Here is a 19,374-nt window from a genome sequence, read left to right as displayed (position 1 = left end):
AAAAAAAAAAAGATATATATACATGCCAAGCATGGTGGTACATGCCTATAATTTCAGTACTTGGAAAACTGAGACAGGAGAGTTGCAGGTTTGAGGACAACCTCAGAAACTTATTGAGACACTTTCAAAATAAAGGGCTGGGTATGTGTGGCTTGGAGGTATCATGCCCCTAAATTCAATCCCTAGTACCAAAAGTAGAAAATAAAACAATATATTGTATTGCGATAGAAAATATAATTCATATTGTGGGTTATAATGGTCAGTTTTAAAGTTTTTGAAGTCATTGTTTTAGAGGACACAAAAATAATCAGACTCAACTCCCTGTTCTCAAGGAGTGTAAACTAACAGATTCTCTGGCTGTTACTTCAATATGTATTCCTCTTTGCATGGCTCAGAATTTTATACTCTGGATGGTGGTTCTAACCCCTTCTTTCAATATTAGGTATTTGTAGCAGATTGCTTCTGGTGGTGGTTGTAATTGTTACTTTGCCAGTGATTATTTTTAAATAAATCCTTTAGAATATCTGTTTATCCTAAGATAAAAATATTAAGATAGGAGACCGTTAGTAAAAGCAAAACCATGTTACTGCATTGGGAGCAGGGAGAAATGCCTTTACTTTTATTAATGAACTTGGAAGTTACCACAGCTTTATCGCCTTCGATTTTTTATTTCACTTATTAAAAGAACTGTTTCGTTTTTTTTGGGGGGGGTGTTTTGTTCTGTTACTGGGGATGGAACCCAGGGCATCCAACCCCCAAGCTATACCCTCAGTCCTTTTGTTCTTTATTTTGAACCAGGATCTTCCTAAAGCGAGGCTGTCCTCGAACCTGCAGTCTTCCTGTCTCTGCCTTCCAAATACTGGGATTACAGGAGAGTGCCGCCATGCTTGGCTCCGTTTAGTGTTCTCGATGGTCACTATTCCTTACCACTTGTAGACAGATGGCACCTCCGTTCAGATGCCCCTCCCCACTCGGCGAAGCCTCCTACATTGCTTCTAAAGGGTTTCCAAATGGGAAAGACTCAACTGTTATTTCTTTCTGCATCTCTGAACCTCATCTTTTTATAGTTCTCCTTCAGGAAACATATAATACCTAGCTTCAGCTCAAGAAAAGCAGTTTAAGTGGGAAGTGGTTTTACAGAATTGTGCTTTCACTCAAGTAATTGCTATTTCCCGTTCCGTAGCTCTTCTCCCAGAGAGAAGAATGCTCCCTTCTGGTCGCCATAGCAGTCTGTTTTGTGCTTTCATTTGTTGGGATTCTTCCAGTCCCCACCAGCATTTTTTTTACAACCTGTAACACCATGTCGTATATGTTAAAGGTCTGCTTAATGTTTTTACTTTTGTTTTAATAAAAGTATTGCCACAGGACTGTTTTCAAGGAAGGAAGTATTTTAGACTTGCTTGTGCCAGGCCTGTGGGCGTGGATGTGCATCCAGCTGCGCCACACTCCAGCCAGTAGCCTGGTGTCTGCCGGGTGCCTGTTCTGGCACTTAGGATTCCATGACCACCAGGGCCCTGAAACCAACCAAACGGATTTTTTTTTTTTTTTTTACCCTGTTTGGTAGCTTGACCTCCTCTGATTGGAGCTGACACGAGGCTTTTTATTGCTTTATTTATCTGTATCCCAGTTGGTGTGAACTATCCATATATTTCACTAAAGAAAAATAAATGATTAAGTAATCCCTGTTGAGATTGTAAGCCTAATAGAATATATGCCAGTCTTACCTTTTTTTTGGGGGGGGGGTGGTACTGGGGTTCCTGGAGGTAGAAGTGTATCCCTTCTACCTCCGGGATACACTCCCACAGGCTACACTCACAGACCTATTTTTTTACCCTTTTATGTGGAAACAGGGTCTCTTAAGCCAGCCCGGCTGGCTCCAAACCAGCGCGATCCTCCTGTCTCCGCCTCCCAAGCGCGAGGATGACAAGCGTGCGCACCACGCCCAGCCCAGTCTTACCTTTCTAAAGTCCAGGAAACTCTCAGATTCTGAAATCTGATCCAATGGGTTTCAAAGAGGAATTGTAGATCTACATTACTCCTGGTGATCTTACTGATTTTATTTATGATGTATATGGTCTGCATGCAGAAGTAGGAAAGTGGCCGGTGTAGTGACAGCGAATGTGGGTTTGGAAGAGGAATTGTGAAGGAACCGCCACGGTAACCTGTCTGTCCTTTGTAAAGTGAGCTCGGCTTGTTGCCCTCAGAGTTGATGATGGAGATTAGATGAGGTAGCATAACCCTTGATCACAGTTAATTTCTTCTTTATAGTCTAAACCTGCTAGGGATATTTTTTAAACCCAAACTACGTATGTTTATACAATTCTGACTTTAAATTTTTTTCAATATAATGAAGCAAAGGTAAGCATGCTTTTATCCCGCCCGTTTTGCAAAACGGTATTCATTTCTCCCTTTCTGCTGTCTGTCTCTGCCCCTAGGGGAGCATGTAACGTCAAGGTTTAAGAACGAAGTGGAGCGAATGGGTTTTGATATGAACAACGCTTGGAGGATTTCTAACATCAATGAGAAATACAAGTAAGTCCTGCAGGTCCTTCTAGACTGTTTCACAGCCAGCGCCTCTGCAAAAACCCCAGTTCTCATGGCAGAACATTTGAACCTAGACTTCTTTAAAATAGTTTTATTTATTCAATCTAAAAATCTAAATGTATGATCTTCAAAGTTTTTTTTTTTTTTTTTTTTTTGGCCTTTTGTTCCCATTGCTGCCACGTGGAATGTGATCCTTACTTGATAAGCTCCTGAAGATCCTGGAACCGACCTACCTTCCCTTTTTTTTTTTTTTTTGTGGTACTGGGGATTGAACCCAGGGTCAGTCTGCCTTTGAACTGCACCCCTAGCCCTACTTTTTAGTCTTTATTTTGAAATGGTGTCTCACTAAGTTGCAGAGGGCCTCATTAAGTAGCTGAGGCTGCCTGCGAGCCACGATCCTCTTGTGTCAGCCTCCCAAGTACTGGGTTTACAAGCGTGCGCCACCACACCCAGCCTGGAACCTTCCTGGAGGGCATGTCTAGATAATTTGTGTTTACCTGTAGGCAGGCAGTTCCCACTGCTCACCACCACTTGGCATCACATTAAGACTGGGATCGGTGACCTCATAAGCAGTGAGAAAACATTTAGAAGCTACTTTTATGACTATTAATTTTACTCCAAATCTAATGAGATAGACACAAGTAATATTCTGTTCTTTAATATGTAGATCTAAAACTACAGTTATGATCACTTGCCCATCAAATATTAATGTAACCATTATTAAGTAATGTAGTCATTACTTATTTTCTTAAAGCATGTAAGTGTTTTTGGTGGGGGAAGGCAGTTAACTACTGTCATTTTGGTGATCCTAGCTTCTCTAAAGCAAAAGAAAGTTGTCTAGGAGATTTAAATTAATATATTTTTCTCCTCTTAAATTTCCTTGCAGCCCTAATCATTGTGTAATCCCTTGAGCTGCCTCAAAATATGATAGCTATTTTCCTGGTCTCCTTGTATCTGGCCATCAGAGTGTTTTCATCCGCCCCCCCTTGGAAAAGCTATGCAGCTGCTTACTGTACAATAGCTCTTAACGCAGGTCCCAGCTGAGGAGTTAAGAGCCTGGGTGTTGGGGAAGAGTCAGGATCTGCAGGCTGCCATCTCTGTTCTCACTGGCAAGTCACAGCAGAGATAGGGTAAAGACAGAGGAAGGGAGGGCCTCAGACTGTGAGCCTGACATAGGCTCTGTCCCTCCTCTTCCTGAGCCCATAGCCACTTCCTACAAGTAAGCAGCTAGTGCTCGCGGAGGGCTGGCTGCTGGGGCATCCTGTGCCTATAAGGCAATGGGTTATGTTCAGGAAGTTGGAGAGTCAAAGAACTTTGGGTTAAGCCAGGCATGGTGGCACATGCCTGCAATCTCAGTGCTTGGAAGGTTTAGACCAGAGGGTCACAGGTTCAAGGCCAGCCTTAGCGATTTAGCAAGGCTCTCAGCAACTTAGTGAGACACTATTTTAAAATAAAAGTGTGGGGGTGGGGAGGGACAGGCTGGCTGGTGATGTAGCCCAGACATAGAACACATCTGGGTTCAATCCTTAGTACCACCAAAAAACTGAAGCTGAACTTTTTTTTAAATTTCTAATTAATATGGAATTTATTTATTTATTTTATTTTGGTGGTACTGGGGTTCCTGGAAGCCCTTCTACCTCCGGGCTACACTCCCAGACCTATTTTTACATTTTTTAATTTGGAAACAGGGTCTCCGGAGCCAGCGCGGCTGGCTCCGAGCCAGCCAGCGCGATCCTCCTGTCTCCGCCTCCCAAGCGCAGGGATTACAGGCTGCGCCACCACGCCCGGCTTAATATGGGTTTTAAAATTTAACTTTTCTTTGAGTCTACTAGTTCCACTTCAAAATCAGTCTTCAGGGCACTGAAAAATTATTTTTACTACAAAAGAAGAATGAGAGAGAAATCGGGTCAGGTTTCCTTGCTTATCCTTGCGGTCCTGGGGATGGACCCCGGACCCTCTGCGTACAAGGCTGCACTCCCAGACCTGTTTTGTATGTTACTTGGATCAGGAACGATAAGGCGCAGTGGCTAAGACCCCAGCTCCTAAGCCAGTGTGTTTTTTTCTGCTTCTTTCTCTGACGCAGTGGGCTAGAGCAGAGGGGTGTTCATGATGGAGTGTGTGTGTTGGCAAGCCTCACTGTTAGAGGGAATATTGGGTAACCCACAAAGATAAAGATTTGTCTTGATATGAAAATCGGAAGCATAGCTTCCCAGGTCACCAGCTTGACTAGCATGCAGCCTGCACCTTCCCTCATGGAGGAAGTTTTTCCTCCCAAGGAAAGTATCTTCTGAAGTCTCTCTTGTAGAAATTATGATTAATAGCTTCTTCACGTTCCTAAGTTGGCTCAGGACCTGTGTGTACACATAGGCTGACGTGGTATTGTTTCTAACTCATGGCTGCTCCTGTTACCTGTAATTAGGACAACAGGAATGGTTCATATCAAAGTATAAATTAATCCTAAGAGGTCTCTGGAAACTTGAAATTGGAGCTTTTGTCCTTATTTTCTTCAACAAAAGTCTGGATGATTGAGCTGGGCGTGGTAGCACACGCTTGTAATCCCCGCGCTTGGGAAGCTGAAGCTCTCAGCAACTGAGTGAGACCCTGTTTCCAAATAAAATATAAAATAGGACTGGGAGTGTAGCCCAGAGGTAGAAAAGTCCCTGGGTTCCACCTCCAGTACCACACACACACACACAAAAGTCTGGGTGATTAAGTTAAGGGTCTGTTGGAAGCGACAGACTCTTTTCTGTAATAGGGCTGGATGCCCACGTGGCTAGAAGTGACCTGTGCATTTATTACAACGGAGAATTACCATGAGAAAAAGGAGCCTGCGCCTCACCCTCCCTCTGTACATGGGTAGTTAGGCTGCCAGATCCCCACGGCCGCACTCACGTCAGCTAAGGAAACGCACACCCAGTGATGACACCCCCATTGCCTTTACCTGGCCGTGTGATAGCAGGGCAAGTGTCCCTCTGCTGGCTCACCTAGTGTCTCCCTCCTCCCTCCCACCCCTTCTCCTTCATCCTAGGTTATGTGGGAGCTATCCACAAGAGCTCATAGTGCCTGCCTGGATCACTGACAAAGAACTCGAAAGTGTAGCAAGCTTCAGGTCCTGGAAGCGCATCCCAGCTGTCGTCTACAGGTAAGTAAGTTGGATGGCCCCAGCTCAAGCTGGGAGTGTGGTCCATCTCTGTTGCTGCTCACCTGGAAGGGCTTGGAGAACTTTCCGTATTGCTACAGTGTTTCTGCAGTAATAAGCTGGTGCTAGCTGCATCCAGTTAGCTTGATGAGGAGAACTTAATAGGAGAGTGGCCAGAGCTGGGCGTAACAGCACATGCCTATAATCCCAGTATTCAGGAAGAGACAGTAGGATCACAGCTTCCATGCCAGCCGCTGCAGCTTAGCAAGGCTCTCAGCAGCTGAGGGAGACCCTGTTTTCAAAATAAAATAAGAAGGACCTCGGTGTGGTGGTGCATGCTTGCAATCCCAGCATTTGGGAAGCTGAGACAGGAGGATCTAGGTTCACAGACAGCCTCGGCCTCTACTCAGGCCCTTTGCAACTCAGTGAGACCCTGTTTCAAAATAAAGACTAAAAAAATTGGGCTGGGGGTATAGCTTGGAGGTAGAATGCCCCTGGGTTCCATCCCCAGTACCAAAAAAAGGGAGGAGCTGGGGGTGTGGCTTGGAGGTAGGATGCCCCCGGATTCAATCCTCAGTACCACACACACACCAAAAAGAGAAAAATGGCTAGACTTGCGATTTCAAGATCCTTCACTGACCCCAACCTATTCCTAGTGCGTAGACTAGGAAAAATAGTACTTCTTTTGCAGATGTGCTGTTGACCTTTGAGCAGGTGCCTATAAACACAGGGCTGCTGCTTCGAGCAGTAGTGAAGGACATTGTATCCCTGAGCACTGGCTTTATAACTCAGTGACTATCGGTTCTTACAGAGCACATTAAAATTTTGAGGAGGCATTATAATTATTATCTCCTTGTAATATTAGCATTTTTCATTTTATTTTTTCCACTTTGCAAAGTGTTCTGGGTTCTTCCTGGGTTGGTCTAATCAGAAACTCTTTGATGGCAAGAGGCGTTCCACTGAAATATTGAGATTGCAGGAAGGGATTTCTTTTCTTGTGAAATTCCACAGAGGTATCGACTTGTTTGTTTAGCCTACCAAAGGCAAATTCTAAGGCCTGCCTAGAATAGAGAGAGATGAAGGAAAGATACTTGCTTTGGTCCAGTGGAACCCATTAATTTTCAGTCTCTATTTTCATTATTTTCATCACTCTTGTTTTCAGACACTCCCAGAAACTAGGTCACCAAATTTACCTATCACTCAAGTAGTAAGGTCGGCCCGGGGCTGGGCGAGCAGTGGAAGTGGAAGGGATCTGTGATTCTTTTCGGTGAAGCCCCACAGGGATGGGGAAGCAGCTGCTGCTGCTCTGGCTGACAGCTGTGTCAGATCAGCAGCCTGACATTTGCAGGGCGGGCCGGGTGAGCAGAGGGAGACTCACTGTCGTTTTCCAAGAGGCTCTCTGGATTTGCCCTTTTGCCAGGGAAGCCTGTGAACGCTGGTCGAAGAAAAACGTAGTAAAATGAGAAGGCTTCTTTAGAGGCACGAGTTCCAACACCCCCCACCCCACCCTGGAGTATATACATAAGTGGAAAGTTTTATTTGCAATTTTTTTCAGGGAAAATCTTTTAAAAGATTATAAATAAGCCAGGCGTGGTGGCACACGCTTGTAAGCCCAGCATTCAGGAGGCTGAGACCGGAGGATCGCAGTTTACAGACAGCCCCAGCTACTTAGTGAGGCCTCTGCAACTCAGTGACACCTGGTTTCAAAATAAAGAATAAAAAAATAGGGCGGGGGGTGGAGCTCGGAGGTCGAATGCCCCTGGGTTCCATCCCCAGACCCACAAAAAAAAAAAAAAAAAAGATTACAAATGAAAGTTCATGGTGTAGTGTACGTAAAATCTGATAGGCTTTCTGAAACTGGTCTTTGTCTCAGAACACTGTGTCTGAGTGCCAGGCGGGGTTGCTGTATATGTGGGCGTTTGGAAGGGGCATGCTGGAAGAGTACCTGGGACGCTCCATCGCCCTGCTCCGCCAGCCTAAGCACCAGGACACCTCTGCAGTCTGACTCGCGTTAACGGAGTTTGGTGCCTGTAGACCTGCGCCGTGGTTCCTGAGGTTGCTAGCAGCAGTTACTTGACAGCACCACGCTGAAGCAGAGGCTGATGAGGGCTTTCTCCTACTGTGGTGAGAGAACGCTTAGTTGGATTTACAACTGAAGGTGGTTGCTCTAACTTAGCAAGATGGTGCGAAAGAGGAGCACACATGTGTAGTGCGTTGCTGTGGCGATCATTAGAAACCTCGAGGCCTGTAGGAATCCCGCTGAACTGAGTTAGCGATGGCTAGAAGAGCTGGTACTATGTAAAATGAAGCGTTCAGTGCTAGAGTAGGCGAGGCTCTTACTTTGGACATCCTAACTTTTGTACTTTTCTTGGTTTGCTTGTTAAAGTGGTAGAACTGCTTTTATTTAGTGAATTTTAACTGTAGTGTTTTGAGTCACCTTTCATGTAGTCTAAATTAACCCAGTCTACATTAGCTATTACAAGACCTGTGGCCCTTAAAGCCCAGGACCCAGGCTCAAGAGTGCCATCTGCTGAGCCTCGCGCCCAGTGCTGGCGAGCATTGCAGAGGCTCTGTGGTTGCCCAGGGCCTGTTTGCAAGGAGGCATGTTAAGAATCGGTGAGGTTTCATTTCTAGTTTGGCTTCATTCAGCTTATGAGCCTAACGTGTTGGCAATACACAGGTACTTTCAGTTACGTCTCTCCCAGTGAGGGAGAATTTAAAACCGTAAGCAAACGGGTAGTTCCAGTGGAATTTGACTATTGCCAAATTTAATGTATTACTTATGAGCTTTAGGATTAAAAACAAACCTTTCTTCTCTTCCATCTATGTCATATGTACGTATTTGTGTATGTTGTGTTTTTAAAAACAATTTTAACAATTTCCTCCGGGATATAGAATTGGAGACATTTACTGCCGGGTGTGGGCACATATTTGTAATCCCAGTATTTGGGAAGCTGAGAAAGGAGGATTACAGTTCAAAGCCAGCCTCAGCAATGTAGTGAGACTCTCAGAAATCTAGTAAGACCCTGTTTCCAAATAAATAAAATTGGGTTAGGGGCCTATTTTGGAAGTAGAATGCCTCTAGGTTCAATCCCCACCCCACCCCCAAGGAAAAAAAATGGAGGCATTTAAATTTTTTACTTACCAGGGTTTTTTTTCTTCCCAGTGCTGGGGATTGAATCCAGGGGTATTCTACCTCCACAGCTACACCCCCAGCTTTATTTTTTATTCTTTATTTTGAAACAGGGCCTCACTAAGTAGCTGAGGCTGGTCTTGAACCTATGATCCTCCTGTCTTAGCCTGCCAAGTACTGTGATTACAAGTACGGCACCACGCCGGACTTTTACAGTAAACTGATTATCTTTATAACTTTAAAAAAATTTATTGAGATATGCCACATAAAATTCACCTTTTTTTTAGCCGGGCATGGTGGCGCACGCTTTTAATCCCAGCGCTTGGGAGGCTGAGACAGGAGGATCGCACAGGTTCGAAGCCAGCCTCAGCTACTTAGTGAGGCTCTCAGCAACTTAGTGAGACCCTGTTTCCAAATAAAATATAAAATAGGTCTGGGAGTATAGCCTGGAGGTAGAAGAGCCTCTGGGTTCCACCCCCAGTACCACCAAGAAAAAAAATCACCGTGTTTTGTTTTGGTATAGTACTAGGGATGGAACCCAGGGGCATTCTGCCTCTGAGCTATACCCTGTAGCCCTATTTTATTTTTTATTATGAAATAGGATCTTACTGAGTTGTGGAGGGCCTCACAAATTGCTGAGGTTGGCTGTCAGCCTGTAATTCTCCTGTCTCAGACTCTTACATACTGGGATTACAAGCATGTACTACCACTCCCGACTGAACCCTGTTTTTTTGTTTTTGTTTTTGTTTTTTTGTGGGGGTTGCATATGTGTGATACTGGGTGTTGAATCCAGAGGACATGCTGCTCCAAAGTACACCTTAGCCGTGTGTGTGTGTGTGTGTGTGTGTGTGTGTGTGTGTGTGTGTGTGTCCTCACTAAATTACTAAGGCAGGCTACGAACTTGAGATCCTCCTATTTCAGCCTCCCCAGTACTGGGGTTACAAGTGTGTGCTGCCATGCCCAGTTTAAGTTTTGAAACAGGGTCTCACTAAGTTGCTGAGAGTCTTACTAAATTGCCAAGAGTGGTTTCTAACTTGTGATCCTCTTGTCTCAGCCTATCAAGTACTAGGATTACAGGCATGTGCTATCATGCCAAGCTCAAATTTGCCCGTTTAAAGGGTAGAGTTTTGGGGTTTTTGTGTGTGTGAGTGATAATAGAGATTAAACTGAGGGGTATTCTACCTCCGTGTTACACTCCCAGCCCTATTTTTTTGTGTGTGGGGGTCTGAGGATGGAACCCAGGGGCATTTGACCTCCGAGCTATACCCCCTGTCCTATTTTTTATTCTTTATTTTGAAACTGGGTCTCACTGAGTTGCAGAGGGCCTCACTAAGTAGCTGAGGCTGTCTGTAAACCATGATCCTCCAGTCTCAGCCTCCCAAATGCTGAGATGACAAGCAGGTGCCACCACGCCTGGCTCCCAGCCCTATTTTTTATTCTTTATTTTGAAACAGGGTTTCACTAAGTTCTGGAGAGTCTCGCTGAGTTGCTAAGGCTAGCTGCAAACCTGTGATCCTCCTTTCTCGGCCTCCGAATGAGTGTAGAATTTTTAAGTGTAGACTTTTAGTATACTATACTGAGTTGTGCAGCTATCGCCACAACAAATCTTAATACATTTTCATCATTAAAAAAATATACCCATTAGCAGTCGTTCCTCATTCCCTCTCCAATTTTCCTAGCCCTGAGCAGCCAGTATCTACTTTCTGTGTCTGTACATTTTCCTGTTCTGGTACCTATTATAAGTAGAATCATTAAAATACATGGCTTATTTCACTTAGCATAACTATATTTAAGGTTCATCAGTATTGTAGTATGTATTAGAACTTTATTCCTTTTTACTGCTAAATAACTTTTCAGTTGCTTAATTGCCTTATTAGGAAAGTGTGTGTGTGCGTGCGTGCGTGCGTGCGTGTGTGTGTGTGTGTTACTGAGGATTGAACCCAGAGGCATTCTACCTCTGAGCTATACCCCCAGCCCTAATGTTTATTGAAACAGGGTCTCACCAAGTTGTGGAGGGCCTCACCGAGTTGCTGGGGCTGGCCATAAACCTGCAGTCCTTCCTCAGCCTTCCAAGCAAGCACTGGGGTTCCAAGCATGCACACCACACCCGGCTCACTTGGGATTTTAGGAGCATCTTAAAGTCGACTGTGACTTTGAAAACAGACCTATCAGTGTATGGCTTACCGCGCTGGTTGTTCCCTTCTAAGAACCCGAGGAGGCGTAGCTGGCTCACTGCGCGACAGGCCCGTAAGAACAGTTTGTAATTCATGGCTTCTCAGGAGATTTCGTAAAGCAGTCCACTCTGGCCAGGTGAGGGTTTCAGGCCCAGTGGTGGAATCTGTTTGAAAGGCTCCTACACCAGCCTGGAGTGCGCCCCTGCAGCGCAGCCTGGGAAGCGGCGAGGCTCTGTGACTCGCTCTCTCGGCACTCGCTGTTCGAGGGTATTAGGTTCTTGTCAGGGCATAGGAATTGGTTCTTCATTATTGGGTAGCAGAATTAGTATAGTGTTTGTGGGTTATTTTTTTTTTTTACTTTATTTGCCAGAAATAAAAGATTCAGAATTTAAATTGTTACTCTTTGAGACTATTTTCATTTTGTTGGTGTGATAATTAGGGGTTACGTATTCATATAGACTTTGTTATTAGGGTTGGTGTATAAGATTTTTCCCTCTTGGACACTGAGAGGACTTTAGCCAACCCAGGCCGCTCGTTAATGTGCTTAAAGCCATCTGCCTTATTTTCTTTGAGTACAGAACACCGGAATGGGCCCTGAGGCGGCACCAATGTTGTCTCTTCTTCTCCACACAGGCACCAGAACAACGGCGCTGTCATCGCCCGCTGTGGACAGCCAGAGGTCAGCTGGTGGGGCTGGCGGAACGCAGACGACGAGCACCTGGTGCAGTCGGTGGCCAGAGCTTGCGCTTCCGACTCTCGATCGAGCAGCGGCAGCAAGCTGTCGGCTAAGAACAGTTCCCGAGACTTTCCCAACGGGGGAGACCTGTCTGATGTGGATTTTGGTAAGGTGCTCCCTGGACATACGGCAACAGTTCCTATAGCATCTGAGAACCTTTCCTTGAACAAGTCTTTTCTAGAAAACAGTTTTATATGAGAAAGAATTTGAGGGAATTGTTTAGGAATATTTGGTCTTGGCAAAGAACTAGAAGATCCTTTCAGATTTGGTTTAAGAGCCTAAAGTGAGCTAGATGTGATGGTGCACACCTGTAATCTCAGTATTTGGGAGACTGAGACAGGAGGAGCTCAGGTTTTCAGCCAATCTCAGCAACTAGGCCCTCTATAACTTAGGCACTGTTCCAAAATAAAAAATAGTGCTGGAGGGTGCAGCTCAGAGGTAGAATGCCCCTGGGTTTGACCCCAAGTACCCCACACACATACACCAAAGGGAAAAAAAGCCTAGAGCGTTGTCTTCCTGGCCATCGTGACAAGAGCGGAGTATATATGTGATGGGACTTGCACTGTCTGCAGCCCGTGGAGAGAAGTGCCGGGCCTCACAAAAGGACTGCAGGTGTAGAAATGAGTTATAGGAGACTGGATCTCCACGTGTGCTGCAAGAATTGGTTTTGAAAAATAAATCTTCATCAACTTTTAATAAGGCATAGAAAATAAGCTAGATAACAAGCATCTGGTTAGGAGGGTTCATTTGATTTTTTTTTTTTTGGTGTATACTATAATATGAGGCCGGGGTTCTAATTTTCAGTTCTAAAAGAGACAGGTTCACGTAGTTTTTACTCCATTCTTCTGCCCCTAGATTCCTCCCTGTCAAATGCTTCAGGAGCCGAGAGTTTAGCCATCCAGCCACAGAAGCTTTTGATCCTGGATGCCCGCTCCTATGCCGCAGCGGTGGCAAACCGAGCCAAAGGAGGCGGCTGCGAGTGCCCAGGTGAGGCGGCGGCGCTCCGTCCCCAATGCTCTGTCCTTCTGAGCCAGCCCGTGCCCGACCTTTTCAGTTGGAAATGAGCGACCAGCCATATTTCTCACACCGTCTGGAGAGAGCCAAGCTTCTCTTCAGATTCTTAAGACTGTAATGTTCTTTCCTAAGCAGAAACCGGGGAGGAGGTGCAGTGAAGCCCAGTAGTCTTTCTTCTCGGTGCCAGCCTTTGGGTGATAAGGAAAGCAGATCTTCCTTACGGCTTGTGCATCTTTGGATGCTGCGGTAGGGCTGTTTCCGGTTCCTGCAAGCCTGTTGTTGCCCCTGACCCTGGTGTGCTGTCTCTGGCCTCCTGGCAGACTTCCCACAGGACTTCTCCTTAGAAAATCTGGGGTGAACACTGAAGCGGGGAGCACAGAACTCCAGCGAGGCCTCTGTCCTGGCCCGTGACATCCCTGCCGTTTGAATGCTGGCCGTCCCCAGGAAGGACCCCCAGGGCCAGGGGGCACAGGCGGCCAGGCAGAGGCCCAGACTCCTTACCCAGGTAGCATCTAAGCTGATCATCGGAAACAGCCTAGATGAAAGTTGAGCACACAAAGGCATTGTTCTGCCAGGTTCTTTTCAAAGAGATACAGAGCCACAAGTTAAATGAGGCCCAGGAAGTAAACGCGGAGTAAGATGGCAGTTTGTAGGCCTTTTAAAAAATAATAGCTTTGTCAGGCATGATGGCACACACCTGTAATCCAGGTACTTGGGAATCTGAGACAGGAGGGTCACAGGTTTGGGGACAACCTCAGCAGACAGTGAGACTCTCATTAATCTAGCAAGACTGTTTCCAAATAAGAAATAAGACTGGGCTGGGGGTGCAGCTTGAAGGTAGAATGCCTCAAGTTTCCTCAGTACCACAAAAATAAAATCAATAGCTTTTATTTTGTCTTTTTTTTTTTTTTTTAATGGATCTAACCTTCCTGTTTCACCTTCTGCAAAGACAGCTAAAATTCGAGCACTGTTTTTCTCTTAGAATAAAGTCCTGGGCTGATAGTCAGGCGTCACAACATTGCAGTTTCATTAGTCAGCAGCTGCAGTGGGTTTGTTTTATAGCTAGTTTGCTTCTTTGAAATTTGGCCGTGTGGGCTTTAAATTCAACATGCTTGTGTTCTCTTTATTGTTATTTTCTCCAGAGTATTACCCGAACTGTGAAGTCGTCTTTATGGGGATGGCAAACATTCATTCTATCCGGAGAAGTTTTCAGTCTCTGCGGTTGCTGTGCACACAGATGCCAGATCCGGGAAAGTAAGGCCATGGCTTTGGCTCTGATTTTGCACTGCCGTGTGTGTGTGTGTGTGTGTGTGTGTGTGTGTGTGTGTGTGTGTGTGTTGGAAGTTTCTTTCCTTCTATTGGTAAACTTCAGTTATGCTTTTACTCTCTGGATTACTTTTTCCTGGAGTGGGAGCAAGGCAGCACAGTGCAGGAACTGAGAAAAACCTCACCCTCTGAGACGTTTTTAAATGGATGGCACAAAACAAATTTCAGCCCTTTTATTGGGGGGGGCGGGTTTGGGGGTGGAACGAGGGGCATTCGACCTTTGAGCTACACCCCTGCCCTGTTTTTTATTCTTTAATTTGAAACAGGGTCTCACTAGTTGTGGAGGGTCTCACTAAGTCGCTGAGGCTGTCCGCAAACCTCGATCCTCCGGTCTCATCAGCCCTTTTCAAAATGGAAGCATCGCCTTCTTTTTCCTGGGACTGCCCCCCTCCTCTTTCATATTGTTTTCAGCCCAAAGCAACTCATTCTTTGGCTTCTGAAGTTCTGTAGAGACAGTTACTCGCCATGAACTGGAGTGTTTGGCATGAAAAGTCAGTTTACTCATCATGTTCTAAAAGGGGTTAAATGTGTCATGACGTCACTTCCTTTTACATCTTCTGATTTCTGAACTACTCTTATTTACTAACATTATCGTGCTCTTGTTGCTTATTAAGAATGGGTGGCTGGTGTTTTTGGTGAGGAAGGTGACGTAATAGCCCTGCACAGGGGCTGTTTGAATACAGGGTAAGTTGTATTTGGAAGAGCACAAGGAAGAAGTCTTCCCAGCCAGGAAAGCAGACAAGAGAATGTGCCTAAGTTCTGGTTTCATAATCTGGTCTGCCAACCAGACTGACTCCTCAACGTCGGTCCCTGTCACAGCTGTGTCCCCAGCTCAGTGCCCAGTATGCAGAGCAGAACCTCTAAGGCAAATATGGACAGGTGAATATTTAAAAGCCCTGTTTTGCTATTTCAGGAAACCAGAAATGGTGCTAAGGAAGGCAGAATTCTTTTTTCTGATGTTTGTGCTGAGCCCCATATTTATTTCCCTGGATCCTATTCAGTAGATCTTATGATCCCATCAGGTCTTGTTGCATTTTGTACTGGATTTATTAAGTTAGGTGCTCCCTAAACCACTTACACTGACTGGGCAGCACGTGATTAAATTCACCACAGTTGGTGGAATCGGTTCTCAGGGTAAAGCAGTGTCCTTCTAGAGGGGCCAGGAGGCAACTGTAGGAATGAGCTTTCTGCTTTCCTCTGGAATTAGCCGTTTGCATCTCTTGCAGCTCAGAGCCCCAGCTAGCAGCACCTCCCCTCAGGTGGGCACAGAAGGAGCCTGGCTGAGGACCCAGAGAACACAGATCGTTGACCCAGTAGCGTGATTACTGCGAGTTCCAGTTCTCCTGTCTATAAAATGAAAAAGATAGATCAACACTGCATGATCTCTGATATCTTCCACATACAACAATTTTTCTTTAAAAGCTGTTTTTTGAACTCAAAGTAAAAAAATATTGTAATTAGCCCTTACTTGGTCCGAATGAATGTCTGGGGATTTTGTTAAAGAAAGTAATGTTTTGTATCTGGCAGCAAACCATAACGCACTATTGGAGCCTCTCTTGTGGGGGAAAGAAGCAAGAGCAGTGCTGGGATGGCTCTGAGCACGCCCCCGTGGGCGTCTGGGGCTGTGGGGGAGGCTGGGGGAGGCTGCAGCTCTGCTCTGCTAGAGTAGCCAGGGAAGGTGCTGTCTCCCTGCCCCTGGCCTGCAGGCCTTGGAGTGACACCGACCCTGAGCGGCAGCGCCAGTCCACATTCCACCGCGGTTCACTGCTCTTGTTACTGGTTCTTTAAGGATAGGGTAATAATTTCATTTTTGCTCTCAAGCCTTATTTTCTTTATTTCTCTCAAGACTGTGTGAGGAATGAGAATGAACAGTTGATCCATAGGAACAGCGTCTCTTAGGTGCCTACGAGGAGATAGAAAATCGTGACATGAGATTTTTATCGATGACAGACTTACATCTCATTAAACTATAGGACTTCCTGCATCCGGGGCACTGAGCTGGGGAGACGGCCATGACAGGGACCGGCTTTGGGGACTCACTTTGGTTGGCAGACCAGATTATGAAACCGGGATTTATGCTTCCCTGGCTGGGAACTTCTTCCTTGTACTCTTCCAAAAACTTACATTAATTCCCCAAGGTTCAGTAGACCTTCGTAGCCTTGTCCCACAGGCCTAGTCTTAGCAAAGCCTTCATGACAGAGCCCCCACCCTGACCGAAGTATTCATTCCTTCCTCTGACTCAGTGTTTAAAGGGTGCACTTTTGGTCTTGACCACAAATCTAACCACATTTGGAAAAAATCAAAACTTACTTTTGGGAATTGACCAGAGAGAAGCACAAGAAGTCAAACGTTGACATGGTTGAAAAAAACAGCGTGCAGCACGATTACTCCCTAGGGATAGTTTGTGCTATTTGATATTCCTAAAGGCCTCTTGAAAACGAGTCTTCTAGATCGCTGTTGAATCCAGGGCGGGTTAAGCTCAGCAGTACCATGTGGCCATTGGTGTACTGAACTCATCTGCACGAGCCTAAGGCGTCCTGTTGGGCCCATCAGTTTTACTCAGTAAACACTCAGGACGTGAACAGTGGCAGGTGTTAGGGTGTACGTAACAGGTGATGTTTATACTCTTCTTGTGTGAGGCATCCAGCTTACATTAGAGACATGTTTATAGAGTTCTTTGCTTTTTTGAGGACTTGAGCAAAGTTGTGATCCATCAAGATGCTACAGCGGAATGTGTCCCTGTTCATTACAGCCTGTTTCTAGCGCTCTCCTCTATTGCTCATTAGGGCCCAGGGCTCGCCCTTGGACATGCTGTTCTGTAAAGAGATTTTGTCTGTTTTTGTAGTCATACATTTCAAGAGAAACTCTTGGAATCCCCCCCCCCTTGATACTGGGGATGGAACCCAGGGGCTTTCTACCTCCAGGCTACATTTCCAGACCTATTTTCTATTTTATTTGGAAATGGTCTTACGAGATTGCTGAGAGCCTCACTCAGTAGCTGAGGCTGGCTTCAAACCTGCACGATCCTCCTGTGTCAGCCTCCCAAGTGCTGGGATTACAAGCGTGCACCACCACGCTGGCTTGGAATTGCTTTTTAACTTGACAAGCATTGGATATAACGCAGTAAGTCATGAAAACCTCTTCATCCCCTCCTGTATTTACAGTTGGCTTTCAGCTCTTGAAAGCACAAAATGGCTCCATCACCTGTCCGTGCTTCTGAAGTCGGCCCTTCTGGTGGTGCATACTGTGGACCGTGACCAGCGTCCTGTGCTGGTACACTGCTCGGACGGCTGGGACCGCACCCCCCAGATTGTGGCCTTGGCTAAGCTCTTGCTGGACCCTTACTACCGAACCATAGAGGTGAGCAGCTCCCCGGGGTGGTAAGAGCGGGAGCCTCCAAGGGTTCTGTCTTGAGTTTGGGGTGGTGGTTAGGTGTAAAGGCTGTGAACTTTTCTTTTTTATTATTTCTCCTATACTTGAGCTACATTTAAGAGGCGCGGTTTTTGTACCTCTGACAATGGAGCAGGTTGTAGGTAACAAAATACTGAAAATACCAACCCTTTTCTTTGCAGCCTTTCCACTTGGGAAAGTTTGGCTACCCTAGGAAAGTAGGGCTTTTGTAAAAAGATTTGGCTGTGTTTTCAATAATAGGTCTAAGTATTACAATGGAATATTCTGTTGAAGCCGACTCTGAAATGATCATCTCTTGGGTTAAAAAAAATCATGCCGTGCGTGGTGGCGCACGCTTGTCATCCCCGCGCTTGGGAGGTGGAGACAGAAGGATCGCGCAGGTTCAAAGCCAGCCTCAGCTGGCTTAAGAGACCCTGTTTCCAAATAAAATATAAAATAGGTCTGGGAGTGTAGCCCGGAGGTACAAGGCCCCTGGGTTCCATCCCCAGTACCACACACACAAAACAAATCATGACATGCTCTAAAATATATATATGAACATTTGTAAAATCTGGGATTAGACAAGAGTTTACAAACATGACTGTCAATATAGTACCAAAGGCAAAAATTCCAAAATAAAGAAATCTAGGGGGGAAAGGAATGGCCTTTATGTATGATTTTATGTCCTTAAGTGGCCAAAAATAAAAGCAGGCTGAGGAAGGACTTGGGCCGCTGCGGTGCCCTTTGGGTTATGGGTAGAGTTGTCCCACCCAGCGGAGCCTTTGCTTCTCAGCTTGGGCTAGTGGGGCCACTGAAGGTTGTTGTTTGTGGCACCAGTGTCAGGGTCACTGTCGGATAGTCCAGCGCCAACGGTCTCTTCCCTGCAGGGTTTCCAGGTCCTTGTGGAGATGGAGTGGCTGGACTTTGGCCATAAGTTTGCTGACCGGTGCGGGCATGGGGAGAACTCGGATGACCTAAACGAGCGCTGCCCGGTGTTTCTGCAGTGGCTCGACTGCGTTCATCAGCTTCAGAGGCAATTTCCTTGCTCTTTTGAGTTCAACGAAGCATTCCTTGTGAGTTTGGGCTTTTGATTCTACCTTTGGGGAACCCTCTAAATTTGAGGTGATGTCAGTACAAGCATTAGTGGGCCAATTTCCACATGAATCTATGTAGCCTTTTTAGAATTTATTTAACTTTGGGAGTAGGGATACTGGGGGTGGGACCCAGAGACATTCTACCACCAAACTATATCCCCAGGCCTTTTTATTCCAAAACAAGGTCTTGTTAATTTGCTGAGGCTGGCCTCAAACCTGTGATCCTCCTGTCTCAGCCTCCCAGGCACCAGGATTATAGGCATGGGCCACCGTGCCCAGCTAGAATTTAAACAGAAGGACCATTGTTTTCTTCTGTTTTTATTTAAGAACAGTAGTAAATGGACGCTGGGCGCGGTGGGCACGCTTGTCATCCCCGCACTTGGGAGGCAAGACAGGAGGATCGCACAGGTTCAAAGCCAGCCTCGCTGGCTTAAGAGACCCTGTTTCCAAATAAAAATATAAAAAATAGGCGTCTGGGAGTGTAGCCTGGAGGTAGAAGGGTTTACAGGAACCCCAGTACCACCAAAAAAAAAAAAAGAACAGTAGTAAATAGGCATTTCTTTACTTGGTGAATCCAGGTGTACCAGGTTTGCCTTGCAGACCTTGAGTTGTTGTTTTGTGGGTTTTTTTTTGTTTGTTTGTTTGTTTTTTGTTTTGTTTTTTTTTGCGGTACTGGGGTTCCTGGAAGCCCTTCTACCTCCAGGCTACACTCCCAGACCTATTTTATACTTTTTTATTTTTGCAAACAGGGTCTCTTAAGCCAGCTCGTTCCTTCTGTCTCTGCCTCCCAAGCACGGGGATTACAAGCCTGTGCTACCATGTCC

General features: G+C 45.8%; 1 protein-coding gene across 1 annotated transcript in view; it reads left to right on the top strand.

Annotated features, from left to right (window-relative positions):
- MTMR3 (myotubularin related protein 3) overlaps window positions 1-19,374 on the top strand; it is a gene marked incomplete at both ends in the record, with an annotated part of 70,587 nt that overhangs the window by 39,961 nt on the left and 11,252 nt on the right. The window contains 7 exons of the mRNA XM_080717790.1: window positions 2,436-2,532; window positions 5,573-5,686; window positions 11,624-11,832; window positions 12,582-12,713; window positions 13,883-13,994; window positions 17,231-17,426; window positions 18,344-18,529. Coding sequence (XP_080573916.1) covers window positions 2,436-2,532; window positions 5,573-5,686; window positions 11,624-11,832; window positions 12,582-12,713; window positions 13,883-13,994; window positions 17,231-17,426; window positions 18,344-18,529 — 1,046 coding nt within the window. The remainder of the gene's footprint in view (window positions 1-2,435; window positions 2,533-5,572; window positions 5,687-11,623; window positions 11,833-12,581; window positions 12,714-13,882; window positions 13,995-17,230; window positions 17,427-18,343; window positions 18,530-19,374) is intronic.

Source organism: Muscardinus avellanarius (assembly GCF_963383645.1).
Source record: "Muscardinus avellanarius genome assembly, chromosome: 21".
Lineage (NCBI taxonomy): Eukaryota > Metazoa > Chordata > Mammalia > Rodentia > Gliridae > Muscardinus > Muscardinus avellanarius.
This window is presented reverse-complemented; position numbering and strand designations above follow the sequence as displayed.